At 34.9% G+C, this 15,483-nt stretch overlaps 1 protein-coding gene across 1 annotated transcript; it reads left to right on the forward strand.

The window, feature by feature from the left end:
• Positions 1 to 9,713: 9,713 nt before the first annotated feature.
• On the forward strand, positions 9,714 to 15,249 carry LOC142639269 (glycine--tRNA ligase, mitochondrial 1). The gene is made up of 9 exons (XM_075813442.1): positions 9,714 to 10,283; positions 11,339 to 11,721; positions 11,956 to 12,073; positions 12,349 to 12,543; positions 12,669 to 12,893; positions 13,257 to 13,316; positions 13,461 to 13,541; positions 13,650 to 14,055; positions 14,716 to 15,249. Exons 1-9 carry the CDS (start codon positions 9,777 to 9,779, stop codon positions 14,949 to 14,951), a joined length of 2,211 nt encoding a protein of 736 aa, XP_075669557.1. The 5' UTR covers positions 9,714 to 9,776; the 3' UTR covers positions 14,952 to 15,249.
• The last annotated feature ends 234 nt before the right edge of the window (positions 15,250 to 15,483 follow it).

Below are 15,483 nucleotides of genomic sequence, written 5' to 3' on the forward strand. Positions count from 1 at the left end.
CACAACATGCTTAGCTACATGAAAGGTAAAAAATCAAACTATTCACCTTCTTAATGTTAGTATTAAGTTCTTTACTTATGTTGAACTTTTCCACTTTATGTTGTTTTCTATTGACTAGTCGCAGGCCCATAAAGTTCTACGCTTCTTCAAAGTTTTACAATGGATGGAAAGACTTTTCTAGCATACTAGATAAGCATGCTTATGGTTTATTGAATAACGAGTGTTCAGTGTGGTTCTCATACCTTGTCTTTTATTTGTATTTTGTATGTGTGCAAGTGTGAGTAACTTGAAATAATTTCATCCAAACTTGTAATTGTGTTTAAATCTTTTGATATTATGCTTGGAAAATGAACCATGTGATTTCATTTGCAATTGCAATATTTTCAACCAATAATAAGATGTATTTTCCCTTTGCTTCCCATTCCTCACCAATTTTTTTTTTTTTTAAAGCTCATGCTCAAATATAGGAGGGTGCAATCTGATGGTGGAGTGATCTAGTGTTTTTGATGGTGTTGCGATCTGGTTTAAAAAAAAAAACCCATAATTTTTTTCGTTTAATCTCCTATCTTCTGCGAATGAAATTGAACCACTATCAGCTATTAGATCCATTTGTCCAAAATCAAAATAAAGAGAATGGAAAAGGGGTTGATGTTATTGGAGATGGTTCTTTTGTGATCTAATTGGCTTCCTCATTTATCTTTGGATTATTGAAATTGTTTTTCTTTGATGGCATGGGTATTGATCGATGATTCGTTGCTTCTCTAGTAGAAGTGGTGGTGCCATTACAAAATGGTTGGCATCAAAGGGGGAGAATATGACCAAGAGAGAAAATTAGGGAAGGATTGTGTGTATGTATATATTATAAGAGAAAGAAAATAATATATTTTATAATGAAAAAATAATATTTAAATAGAATAGTGATGAAGTATTGAAAAGGCCGATATAAATTAGTTAAAGGATTTTTACATGTTTACATTGTACTTGCCATATAAATTTACATTCTAAACACACAAAAGGTGTATTGATTCAAGTTAATTAAGAAAATTAGCCTTTGCTCTTCTCTCTCTCTCTCTCTATCTCAAGGTCAACACTTTCCATTCATCCTAATTTGGGATTGCTGCATTTTCCAATCATAAAAAATATTTAAAGTGTGATGAAATTTATGCATTTGTTTGTGAAAAAATCCCACGTGCTACATTTTATCACACCCCTAAGTATTATTTGAATTCATTTTCCTCTCAAACCCATTTCTCCCAACTCAAATAGTGTTGAGTTATAGATTGGCCCAGGTTAATTAATTCAATTACCCAAATTGATTAACTAGGTCAGATTACATACAAATCATGAAGGCACAAACAAATCACCAAAATAACTAAAATGCAACGGAAAGTAAACTTGACATTGTGATTTGTTAACTAATGGAAAAAAACCTAGGTTACCTCCCAAAAATCCACTAATCAAAAATCAAACGGTTACAAGTATAAGGAATCTTACCACTACTCTAGACTATCCCAAAATATCAACCTATAGTCGAACCTTTACTCCAATACCCAATTGGACTTAATCTTGTAGAGACTTCTTCTTTTGCACAGATCCCAATACGTGACTAACTCCTTTACACGAATCCAAGTACGTGACTAACTCTACATCAACTCTTTAATTGTTGTAGTTGATTTGCAGTAGTTTCATATAAAAACACCAATTAGATCGTCAATGTTAGTACTAAAGACTTTGCTTGGTTACAGAACCCAAAGACGCACAAGAAACACAACAATTTCTCTTTCTTTTGTAGGAGGAGACTAAGGTTTCAAAAAGAAAACCTTATGAAACTTTTTAGGGTTCGAGTTTGTTTTCTCCATCTCCTTATTTAAATAGGAGCTTAATGGGCCTTTTAAATGGGATCTCCTATTCCTATTAAGTTTACACAAACCCATAAACAAATAGCCAATAGGATTAACGCTAAAGGCTGTATTCTGAAATCCCGTTGCTTGATAGATCAAGACTAGTATTGAGCTTCATTAAATCTCGATAGATTGACAAATATCGAGATACGTATCAGGACCTGCAAATTTAGCTTTTCTTGAGCTATTTTTCGAGTATTCTTTATGTCTTCAATGTAACCACTTGTAATGATCACATCAAAGAATTTAAACACAAAGATCAATGCCCCATTTATAATTTAGGCCCAGTATGCTTGAAAATCTTTTTTTTTTGGGGAAATCTTTTTTGAACTTGTATTAAAATGACCCATGACAAGTGAGAGGATAGCACAACAGAGACCTTTCTCTATCATCTTGAGTCCTAACTTCTTAGTCCATAGAGCTTATGTGCCTAGGTTCATATTTGGGTATACCATGAAAAAAAATCATGATTCTTTTTGTTCAGTCCAAATGGGGTTTTCAAGCAATAAAAATTGTTTGGATAGCAGAAGGAATGCCTCCATCATTTCGAATCCAATTAGTTAGACAATGAAACTTGAACTCTTGGTCACTCACTACTATAGGATCTGCACCATTTAGGATAGGATCCCCAAGGTCAAAGACTAAGTATGAGAATTAAGCACAAGGTTGGGGTAGGATAAGAGTCCCACGGGTCTAAAAAGAGGGTTCAAACATGAGTGTGTGACATACATGCCTCCACTCCTTTGTATAGGATGGTCATGTCACTTGGACAACCCATTTTTTACAAACCGAGCCATCTTATTGGCTAGCCTCTCCTAGGAATGCATAAATTTCAAAGATGGGCAATATCACTTCCCTTTTTCCCTATATACTTGAAACCATTTTTTATGCATATGTTCATATCATTTGATTCACACAAGCATGCATTTTTAAACATAAGCATTTTTTAACAAAAAAGCTTTTTTTTTTATAGAGATTTTTAACATAAAGGCTCATACATTTATGTTAGTTTGCTCATACATGCCCATGGTTCCATGGGAAATTAAAAAGGACAACAAACTAAAAAGGGAAAAAAATTAACATCAATTGTATACAATAATATTTCATTTCGGTAGATTAGATTTGAACATCATTTGGTCATACTTTCATTTGTTTTGTTCATTAACAATCAATATAACAACAAATAGGAATGTTTAACCCACATTGGCTAACGACCAGAGTAGCCCTCAGTGAAATGATATATTTCGGTACCGGTCAATACCAGTGTACCATTTTGGGTTTACCGTTATTTTTTTATATTTATAAATATATATATATATATATATGTATGTATGTGCGTGTGCGTGTGTGTGTATATATATATATATATTAATAAATATAAAATTTTATCATGAAATATTACCTTAATTCAGAACAAATTATTCATGGTTTTAGACTTTAGCATCAATTAAAAGAAAATATATATATATATAAAATAGAAAGCTTAATTATTCATTGTATACTAAGAAACAAATAATACTAATAAGTTAATACAAATAAGTTACCATTCCGCTCTTAAAAAATTCAAAAATTACAAAACTAAAAAGAAAAAAGCTTTTTTTTTTTTTTTTTTTTTTTTTGTATTGGGCGTATCAATCGGTATTGCCCGAAATCGGCCAGTATGGCCAGTATTTAAGCCGGTACGAAATGTTGGCGTTTCGACACCAATATATGTATTGGTACAGTACATATTGGCCAGTACGGTATTAACTACATTGTTTAAAATACTAATATTACTATTTTCGTGTGTATTCTAATAAGTATTACTGTTTACTAAAAATATATATATAACAACAAATGAACAAAACTAAATTGATTTTTTTTTTTTTTTTTTTTACAGTTTTGAATGTGTAGGGTTAATTAAATAACATGGGAAATTAATGACCAAATTAAATTACATGTATCTAAATAAAAATAAACAAAAAGTGAAAAGGAAATGAAAAGTGAAAGAGATGCAAGGAAAAATATACTAGTAGTAGGTATAGAAACGAAAGAATTTACCTGACATTTCAAAGAGCAGGGAGTGAGGTATAGAAAGAACTATAAGATTGAGGATTGGACTTATTAGGTAAGAAAGACGATGGAAGAGTAGGTGGTAAGAGTGGTGTTTATATATTTTATAGTATAATGGGCCCCGCACAAGACGTGTTAAGGCATGTTTGGATTTGTTTTCAGTTTCAGTTTTCATCACCCAAAACTCACCAAAATGAGTGATGGGTGAGTGAGAATGAAAGGAAAAAAAAGTGTTTTTGAGTTATGAAAATAGAGTGATGGGGGCATTTTTGTAAATATATTCATATTGTGGGGCCCATGGTCTGTGTTTTGTTTTCCTTACCAGCTCACATGACTACCCAACGACTCTCTCCTCTCTTATACGGTACCAGACCATCTTTTTTTTTTTTTCCTCCTCTTTCTCTTCTCTTCCCAAGCCATTCTCTTCTCTCCATACCTATCTGCCATTAACATAACCCATTACTCTCTTGGTCCTAGTCTGCCATTCCTTCTGCTCTGTCTTTGTCTTGGAAGTGGGTCTCATGGTTCTGGGTTGTGGGTTGTCATCTTGGCGAAACAGACGGTGGAATTTGTTGAGCTCTCTCTCCATCTCCACAGAAATATTAAGTTTTTTTTCTCTCTCTATCTTGTGGGTGTGGAGTTCAGATTTGAGATGTAGGTGTGGAGTTTGGATTTTTGACATGTGGGTGTGGGTGTGAGGTTTAGATCTATGGTTTGGCTATGAAAAATGAAATTTTGTGGGTTTTCATATCATTTCATGTGTTATTACCTTGGAGTGGGAAATTCTTGAAGGTATCAAAAGTGAAAGATTTGACGAAATCAATGAGTTGCTCTATGATTCCAAGTTGTTCTTCATCTTGGGGTTTTGGGGGATTGGGGTTGTGTTGGGTGCTACTTTTGGTTATGGGCGGAAACACCATGTGATTGTGATGTCGCTTAGACTCACACAAGAATGAGTAATGAGTCTAATGACTGATCAATGATTATGTGAGAACCTATATTCTGGGTGGAGGTGTTCTCGGTTTAAACACCCTAAATTGAGAACTATTAAACACTTTTAGATAAACAACCTTATCAAACATACTTTTTTTTTTTTTGGAGCCCACAATTTTTAATGTTTAAATACTAAAAACTGCTGTTTAAAATCACTTATCAAACAGGCCCTTAGTTGTATTTGTATTTTATTTGTTTGTGTTAAGAGATTGGATCTTTGGGACTCGTACAAAGGAAAAGTAAGGGAGAGAATTGAGAGAAAAAGTGAAGAGAGAATTTTGTTAATTCTTTGCTTAACTTTGTATTTACCCAACGACAAAAAATAAAAGCATGAAGAGTTTTGCCTTAACATTTGAGAATGTAGGGAAATTTTTTTTGTTAAGTCTAGATGTGGGAATTTTTTTTGGTAAGTCTACATGTGAGGAGAAGGTCTTTGGTATCAAATAATACAACATAAGTGGTATCAAAATCTAATAAATGGCCCCACTACTTATGTGATAGGGAGGAGGGAGTAGTGCTCCTCTAGACTACACAATAAATACTTGAATGCAAGCAAGATATTGTAATTCTGCCTTTTGTTTTCTAATAAAGGCCTAGACCTAGTGTAGCACTTTTTTCTCTTAATTCTCTCCCTCACTTCTCCTCTGACCGAGTCCTAAAGATCCAATCTCTTATTCTGAAACCATTTGAAAATTGAAACTAATCTATATTCTCTTAAAAAAAACTTCCATCAATGAAAGTAAAAACCTCAGGTAAAATTTTACCTTGTTATAATTATTAGTGTGCCTTTGCAATAGAGTTTCATAATTTATTTTAGAAGTATGATAAATATTAACAAAAATCATTGTATTGCGATCAAAAGATTATGTTAAAAAGTAAAAATCTAAGTATAAACATATGTCAACAAACTATTTAATTTTTTCTACTTTTTGAATAAATCAATCAATCAATCAATAATGATAAAATTTTATTGCTTTTCAAGAGTTGCCATTTAAAAAAATGAATTTCATTAGCATTAAATTCAACTATGAACATTTTATATGTATCCAATTATTTTAATTTATTTATTACTAGTGGGAGATAGGTGGGTAGGGTTGGAAGTTGTAACCACATATATGGGGCATGCACTTAGTTATCACTTTTTTTTTTTTTTTAAGGGGGAACTTAGTTATCACTTGAATCCATATATCTAGTTATTTTAAAAAGAAATGTTATATTCACAATATTTTCCTAAATATTTTATAATAAATACTAAGTGGTAGATTGTTATACATGTGTAAAAAAGTAATTTTAGTAGTAAATTCAAATTGAAACCAATAAAAACTTACTGCAAGGTCACAATTTGCACCCAAACCCACAGTGAAAAGGGGATGGACCCAAAAAGCCCAATACAATGAAATTTGTAAAGAGTAGGTTTGAAATCTAGGTTCTAGTAATGTTAGATAACAAAAAATGATGGGCTCGATCACAATGATACACACAATGAACTGTTTATATAAAAGAATCTTATCCTCGGACGCAAGCCGATGATGATTTGTATTATCTATTTCAAAGATAGATTACAGCTATGACTGGTGACGTATACAATGTTTTCTCTCTCTTTTCTTTGATCCCCTTTCTAAGCGTCTTCCCTTTCCTTTTATATCATCTCCCTCCTTCTCCCCCTCTTCCATGTATGAATCAGATTACTATTTAGATACTTGTCCCATCCACCTCCCCTGAAGTCTTTTGACGCCGCTGTAAGGCTGAACCCTGATGCTCAAACATCACTTCCTTATTAATGCGGTCAGAGAAACAGTTGTAGAACATTCAATGCGGTGGCGGTGGTAATAGCTTTATCTTAGATATTTTCACCGCCCTTCTTCTTATCTTCCATATCTACCAAGCTTACCCTTACCTATAAGATCTTCTAGAATATTGTCTGTGGACGTTAACCAGCCCTTCTCCTACCTCGACTTTACATAACCGATGACATATTTTTCCTCGGACCACCTTCTTGGATATCCTTGATCAGATTTCACTTCTTTACATAGTATTGCTTTGTGGGTCGACATTCTCATATCCTCGGACCATTCAGTGTCCTCGGATTGGGCCTTTAACCCAACAAATACTCTTGGGCCAACCCAATACATGTTCCTGGGTCCATTGACCCTACACTTACCACTTAAGATTTATTGTGAAAGTATCATGAAAATATTAGGCTAAAGTGCAAACTACACCTCTAAGTTTTGGGGTATTTAAATTTTACCTTCAGAATTTTTAGAATTTCGATCTTACTTGTGAAGTTAATATTCATTTATATTTTTCATTAAACGACACATAAACTTACCAAACATGTTTTCTTTATCCAATAAAATGATAACAAGTCATTTTTGTAGCATAAAAAAAAACTTGAAATAATTAATTAAAGTTACTTTGCCAAGATGCCATTAGATTTTATTGTCGAGATGCCATTAGATTTTATTGGTTAGGATTGCTTAATACACAGGGTATCTAAAATCTCAAAACCATTTAATGTTTTAAAACCCTAGTGGAAAACATATTTATTATAGCTGTCTCATATTCCAATTTCTTATCTCCTCTTACTACTCTTTGTTCCGCTCACTCAACACTATCCCACGCGTTCACGCGCCGCCCATGAACCCCGACGATTCAAATGGAGGAGATAGTGGGAGATAGGTAGATGGGATTGGAAGTTGTAACCACATACATGGGGCATGCACTTAGTTATCACTTGAACCCATATATTCATGAGTAATACTATAATCATAAACAATTTTACAACATTTTTACAAGAGAATAAATTCAATAAGGACGGGGTGCAAACCCTTTGATTTACACTAGCCAATAAAGACATGCCACATTAGTATTTTACTTAAGACTCATTGTAAAATCAACACATCATAACACTTAATAACATCTAAAAAAACATATTTCATGTCTTTAGACCTGATGTGTGTTTGACAAAAATTAAAAAGTCAACTTATTTTACTATTTAACTTATTTTTTCTACTATTATGGGTCCCATTGCACTTTTTGGTACTATTTATGAGTCCCATTGTACTATTTCAGCTAATTTTTACTTTTATATACAGCACTTTCAGCAAAAAATTTTCAGTTTCAGCAAAATAAGCGAATCCTAAAGAGACCCTAGATGTGAAAAAAAGTCCCTAAAATAAAATCTCATCTCCCTCTTCAGCTCCTTTGTCTCCCACCACAAACTTCGCCGGACCAACTTGGGTCGTGCTCGTTACTTCAAAGTTTGGTGAAGGAACCCACCCAACGATTGGCAACATTCATGGACACTGTGGTTGGGCTTCTTGCAGCAAAAGCAGCGGAGCAATGGACTGCTTGAGGACCACTTGGACGCAATCAAAACTCTCCTTTTGATAAATGGGTTCTCTCGCTTTTCTTAACCCTTCAGGACCTTCATGGTGTGCCCATTTATCATAAATTAGCAAATGAATTTGATTTTCCTATAAACTGGTTTGACATCCCCTATACACCAAATATGAAACCCAATTGACAACTTTTTTCGAAAATCATAATTTTTTCATTAGAATCACTTTGAGGAAGGCATTGATGGAAAGAAAGACTTCCAAAGAAGACAAAGAATCAAGTCTTCTCTTGAAATTGCTTAGCACCTCCTTGGATGAAACCAGATGTTGAGATTTGGTTTGTTTAAAAAAAGGGGTTTTGATGTTTGTATTAACCAAAGGGGTGGGTTTGATGGTCACAACTACCACATGAAGATGGCTCCAGAGTCATCTCCACCGGCATCTTTGCATAATCGGAGGCAGTGGTATTTGCAGGCATGTTTTAATTTTATAGGAGTTAATTTTCTAAAAATTAAAAATATAGAGAAAGAATTTTGTGTGCTAGACTCTATTCATTAGTTTGTAAAATTTTATGGAAATATGATGTGGCTTGGTGGTATTGGTGGGTGTAAATCAAAGGGTTTACACCCTATCCTTATCAAATTCAGACTCTTTTTACAAATTGTTTTTTTTTTTTGGAAAGCTTTTTACAAATTGTTGATGCGGTTAACTTCTTATTTATTTTTATCTAGACTCACCATTAACACCACTTTGTTTATTTATCTATAACTACTCACCACATTAGCCATTTGTAATTTTATTATTATTATTATTATTATTTTTTGGTAAAAAGAGTTTGTATATGTAGCATTACTTTATATCTATTGTAGTTATTTTTAAAAGAAATGTTATGTCCACAAATTTTTAGAATACTTTATAATAAATCCTAAGTGGTAGATTGTTACGACCGGTTATATGTATGTCAAAAAGTAATTTAAGTGGTAAATTTAAATTGGAACCAATAAAAACTTTACACCTAAGATTTGTTATTAAAAGTATTGTAAAAATGTTATCAATACAGAATTTCTCATATTTTAAGACTAAAGTACAAACTACACCTCTAAAGTTTGAAAATCTTAAATTTTACACTTAGAAATTTCAAAATTTCGATCTTGTCCTTCAAGTAACTTCGTTTATATTTTTCATTAAGCTACTGGTAAGCTTACCAAACATGTTTATTTTATCCAATAAAATGATAGCATGTAATTTTTGTGGAATAAAAAAAAAAAACTTGAAATAATTAAAGAATTAAAGTTACTTTGATGAGATGCCATGTTTTGTGCCAATAGATTTACTCAATGGTTAGGAATAAAAACAAGGGTTTTTTTTTTTAAATTTTTATTTTACTCAACACGCAGGGTATATGATATGATTCTCAAAACCATTTAGATAAAACCCTAGTGAAAAACAAAAAAAATCTCGCCAAGGCTATTAGGCTCGTACTCTCACTCGCATGCGTTATTTTCTTCTTATAGCTCTATCAACACATTCCTTTGGTCACAATTTCTTATCTCCTCTCGCTACTCTCCGCTCCGCTCACTCAACCCTATCCCACGCGTTCACGCGCCGCCGCCCCTACCCGACGATTCAAATGGAGGAGACTCTCCGTAAAGCCCTAGCCGAGAAGCAATCGGCCGTGGATTCACAGGGCAACGCCGTTCGCGCTCTCAAGGCTGCCAAAGCCGCCAAGGCCGATGTCGATGCCGCAATCGAAGCCCTCAACGGGTTGAAGCTCGAGAAGGCCTCGATCGAGAAGCAGCTCCAGGCTGCCGTCTCCGGCGGTGGCGGCGCCGATGGGTCGCTCAACAGGGAAGCTTTCCGGCAAACCGTGAATAACACGCTCGAGCGGCGGCTGTTTTACATTCCGTCGTTCAAAATCTACCGCGGCGTTGCTGGGCTTTACGATTACGGGCCTCCCGGTTGTGCCGTCAAGTCCAACGTCCTCGGTTTCTGGCGCCAGGTTGGTTCAAAGCTCAATTTGTCGCTATTTACTTTATCTTTGTTTTGAAAGTAGCAACTCAGGGTTTGGTTATAGAATAGACACAGAAAGACACTTTTATATATGTTAAAAGTTTCCCATGATATTTGAATTGCTTATTACTTCAATCAGTATAACAGTTTTTAAGTTTTTTTTTTTTTTTGGGTGTAGTGATGGGCTATTTAATGTGATTGATGGTGTCAATCAAATCCAATAAAACAGTGTTTTAATTATGAATCTTAATTTATGGACCCTGTAAATTCATAATAAGTTAGGAGTTAAAAATGAGAGAGAGAGAGCCTCCTGGGTGCTTAGCCCGTCATGGATTACCCGGTAATTGGTTCTACTAATCTGAGTAAAGTTCTTGTATGTCATCACAAGAAAAAAGAAAAAAGAAAATGGGGGAGTACAGTGCAGTCTAGTGGTTATAGTTTGGCTCTCGGGGGGTTTATTTTTTCGGAGTATTTGAAGGTTTGGGGATGTGGACGGAACACAATCCTTTCCATTTCACTTGTAATGGAGAGAGTCCATCTCATGGTTCAGGTTTTATTACAGGCTGCCATGTTATTTACAATTATTTTTAATGGCATGGTACTCAATATGCCATTAGATTTAGAATATCCAATTTGAACCATGAATTAATTAGCATCAAGTGCTGCAGGCATGGTTCTGTTGATCTTGTGTTGTTTGAACCAAACGAAGTTTTGAAATCTTAAGCAAAGGGGAGGGGAGAAGAGATGGATTGATGCACAGTGCACCATGAATAAAGCATGCAATATTGTCATTTGTTGTATCTACATGTGTGTTCAAGCTATAAGTCATCATTTTCATTTTTTATGACCTCGGCACAGCAATTTTACTTGAAATTTAACCATGATGGAACTTTTTTGCTAGCTTTTGACCTAGATTTTTTAAGATTTCATTAACGAACCAGTGTGAATGATGACAAACTTAGAAGTTGTGCATTTATGTCAACATTAAACATTCCTATTGCAAAATTAGTTCATTCATATTTTAATTTTGGGTTTTGTTTGCAGCATTTCGTGCTTGAGGAGAACATGCTGGAAGTTGATTGCCCTTGTGTCACACCTGAGGTTGTACTGAAGGCATCTGGGCATGTTGATAAATTCACTGACCTTATGGTCAAGGATGAGAAAACAGGCACCTGCTACCGTGCTGACCACTTGCTCAAGGACTTTTGCAATGAGAAGCTTCAGAAAGACCTTAGCATAACTGCAGAGAAGGCAGCAGAACTGAAACATGTACTTGCAGTCTTGGATGATCTCTCATCTGAAGAGCTGGGTGCAAAAATTAAGGAGTATGGCATTACAGCTCCAGACACGAAGAATCCACTGTCTGATCCGTATCCGTTCAACTTAATGTTTCAAACATCGATAGGCCCATCTGGCTTGAGTCCTGGGTGAGTATTTGGTAGACATGCCTATGTTCTTAGGAATTATTTTGTCCCTACCAAATAAGTGGGGAATGCTCTCACAATGAGGTCCTCTTTTTGTAGGGTGGGGGGTGTTTACATCTGATTGTATTAAACTCTTTAGATTCTTTTGATTGACTTTGATCATCTTTTGAATTTGTATGCAGAACTATGGGTACTTACCCTTGGAAGCAGAATTATTAATTATTTCATTTTCTGCAGGTATATGCGTCCTGAAACTGCTCAAGGCATATTTGTTAATTTTAAAGACTTGTACTATTACAATGGTAACAAGCTCCCCTTTGCTGCAGCTCAAATTGGTCAGGCTTTCAGAAATGAGGTAATTCTCTCCTTAAAAGTGAAAAGCGTTTAACAAATGAGGTAATTCTTTCAGAAATGCGTTTAACTTATTTTTCTAACAAATTGCTTCTAACTTTTACTTGTCAAATAAAAAAGTGAAAAGCTGTTACTGTGCATGTTGTGTGGGCTTATGCTAGTATTTCTTTATGTAAATTGCTATATTGTGTGGAACTGAGAATGTTTCTCAACTCCTGTTACCTGGGTCTTGAGAGTCACAGAGAGAGAAAGAGCTAATGTGATTTTTCATATGGGCAGATTTCTCCTCGCCAAGGCCTTTTGAGAGTCCGTGAGTTCACCCTGGCTGAGATTGAGCACTTTGTAGATCCTGAAAACAAGTCCCACCCAAAATTTTCAGAAGTTGCTAAGTTGGAGTTTTTAATGTTCCCAAGAGAAGAACAAATGTCTGGCCATTCAGCAAAGAAAATTCCACTGGGTGAAGCAGTTTCAAGGGTTGGTTTGAAGAATATCTGCTTTTTTCCCCCTCTCCTTTGTGGTTTGGTTTGGCTTGGCTTCTCCTCTCTCAATTGCTTGGTTGCCTTTTTTTATGTGACAATGCTGTGGTTAAATTTTTCTAGGGAATTGTCAACAATGAAACTCTTGGCTACTTTATTGGGAGAGTATATCTGTTCTTAACTCGCCTTGGTATAGATGAAGACCGTTTACGGTTCCGGCAGCATCTCGCAAATGAAATGGCCCATTATGCAGCTGACTGTTGGGATGCTGAGATTGAGAGTTCCTACGGGTGGATTGAATGTGTTGGTATTGCAGATAGGTCTGCATATGACTTGCGTGCTCATACGGTAAGAATTTGATTGGTATTATTTCAGGATTCTTACTATTGGACAGTAAACTAGATGTTTTTGAAAAATTACACGCTCCAATCACTTTAATGATGAGATGCCATGATTTCTAAGAATAAAATGGATAGTTTAAGTTTATTTTGCCACATTATTGTTCAGAAAGCTTGCTAATGTGATATGAACCTTCATTGTTATCATAATAAGTTAGTTAATGCTTTTATTTGCAAGCCACTGACAACATATATTGCATCAAGACGTTGTACCGTTACAACATAGAAGAAAATGCTAAGGATGTATCTACATTACTTTCTGGCAATAGTGATGCTATGTAGTTATGGAATTTTGATATTTGATCTATGACAGGATAAAAGTGGTGTTGCGCTTGTGGCTCAAGAAAAATTCTCAGAACCTAGAGAAGTGGAGGTAATCCTTCTGTTTATTTACCATACCCACCATCATCATAATTAGTACTATAAACATGGGTGCATTACTTTTGTCTCAACACAACAAAAGCTCTTTTGGGTACACCTGCTTGAAAATTGCTTGACTCATGGTGTATAATTTCAGAAACTAGTGATCAATCCAGTGAAAAAAGAGCTGGGTCTTGCATTCAAGGGGAACCAAAGGATGGTGGTTGAAGCTTTGGAGGTATACAATTCAGTAGCCCTCTTTGGTCCTGGATGCCATGATTTTCAGAAACTGTAGAGCTGCATTAATGTTGATCTATTATTTGTTTTTTGTTTTTTTTTGTGTTAGGCAATGAATGAAAAAGAAGCTTTGGAAATGAAGGCCACTTTAGAATCCAAGGGGGAGACTGAGTTTTTGGTGTGCACACTTGGGAAAAATGTGACTATTACAAAGAGCATGGTCACAATTTCAAAGGAGATTAAGAAAGAACACCAGAGAGTTTTTACACCATCTGTGATTGAGCCATCTTTTGGCATTGGGAGGATAATATATTGCCTCTATGAACATTCTTTTTACACGAGGCCAAGTAAAGCTGGGGATGAGCAGCTAAATGTTTTCCGTTTCCCGCCTCTTGTTGCACCTATTAAATGCACAGTTTTCCCACTTGTTCAGAATCAGCAATATGAGGAGGTTGCTAAAGTCATTTCTCAATCATTGACTACAGCTGGAATCTCACATAAGATTGACATTACAGGTATTTCATCTTTCCACTAATTTGTGAATATGGACATTGGTATAGGGGCATTTTTTCTCACTTGCTTGACTGCATATGTCGGTATTTTTTTTTTCTTCCTTTTAATCCATTTTTGTGAGCTGTCATCTCTGCCAATTTTAAGAAGTTTGAAACCAATGATTTGTGTACTTTCATCAAAGTTTTTAGATAAAATTACCATCATCTAGAAATCCAGGTGACTGAAGTGTGTACTGTGTAAATGTATATACCTATCAAAAAAAAAAAAAAAAAAAGTCTGTACTTGTATAAAATATTAAAATTTTCTCTCTTTGGGAGTAAGGCAACAGGGGAAGCACTTGAGGGTGTCTCTATTGCCCATGAAAGTTAATTTTCATGTGATCCGTTTAGCATTTAAAATTGTTAGCGTTTAACTTTACATTGAATTTCAACTAAGTTTATTGAATCGGCCTATTAAATTCATCTTAGGATTTAAACATAAGGCATCATTTCTTTCTTTATCATTTGGCAATGACTGCATTTTCTTTACTCTGTATTGCAATAACATCAATTACAATAGAAAGGTAATTATTTGCCTCAGAAAATGATAAGATGGAGGACTGCCTAATGCATTTATATGAGGAATGTTACTGATTGTCTGAATGTTTGAATGATGTTTACTAGGGACATCAATTGGTAAACGATATGCAAGGACTGATGAACTTGGGGTACCCTTTGCAATCACTGTTGATTCAACGTCCTCAGTGACAATCCGGGAGAGGGACAGCAAGGATCAAATCCGTGTTGATGTGGAACAGGCAGCCACGGTCATTAAGGAGGTGACTGATGGACGGACAACATGGGCTGATGTGTGGTCTACTTTCCCCCATCAGTCTTCTGCATCCGCTGATGATGACTAGTGAGGGCTGATTAATTTCCAATTTGGAGTTCTTACTCTTTTCTTTTTCTTTTTTCCTTATTTGGTAAGTGGAGTTGTCTTGCATTAAAAAGCCTATAATGTTTTTGTTTTGGGCGGGATTGGTTGCAACCAATTAAAGTGATACCAATTTTTAAATCTATTCAGCTAGACAATTATGTTGTAGCTACTCCTGGAATACTTGTTTTGCACGAAAAGAGTAATGGTAGGGACAAAGTATGTCATAACCTATATATATATAAAGCCAAACTGAGAGAAAATTAAATTAGATTTCAATTGAATTTTCAATTTTGCACTGCATACAACCATTTCTTGCATGTTTGTTAAAATGGAGATGCAGATTGTACAATGCTATGATCTTACAATATCAAATCAATTAGGATTGCTTAGGGCTCAAGATTGAGGCTAGAAACGTTGGGTTTGTAAGATCATACGATCTTATAATTTGGATTTGATCTTGCCTTTTATTTTAACTAGCTTGTAACTCTATGTATATGTATAGATATACGTAAAAG

Source organism: Castanea sativa, chromosome 6 (genome assembly GCF_040712315.1).
Source record: "Castanea sativa cultivar Marrone di Chiusa Pesio chromosome 6, ASM4071231v1".
NCBI classification, from domain to species: Eukaryota; Viridiplantae; Streptophyta; class Magnoliopsida; order Fagales; family Fagaceae; genus Castanea; species Castanea sativa.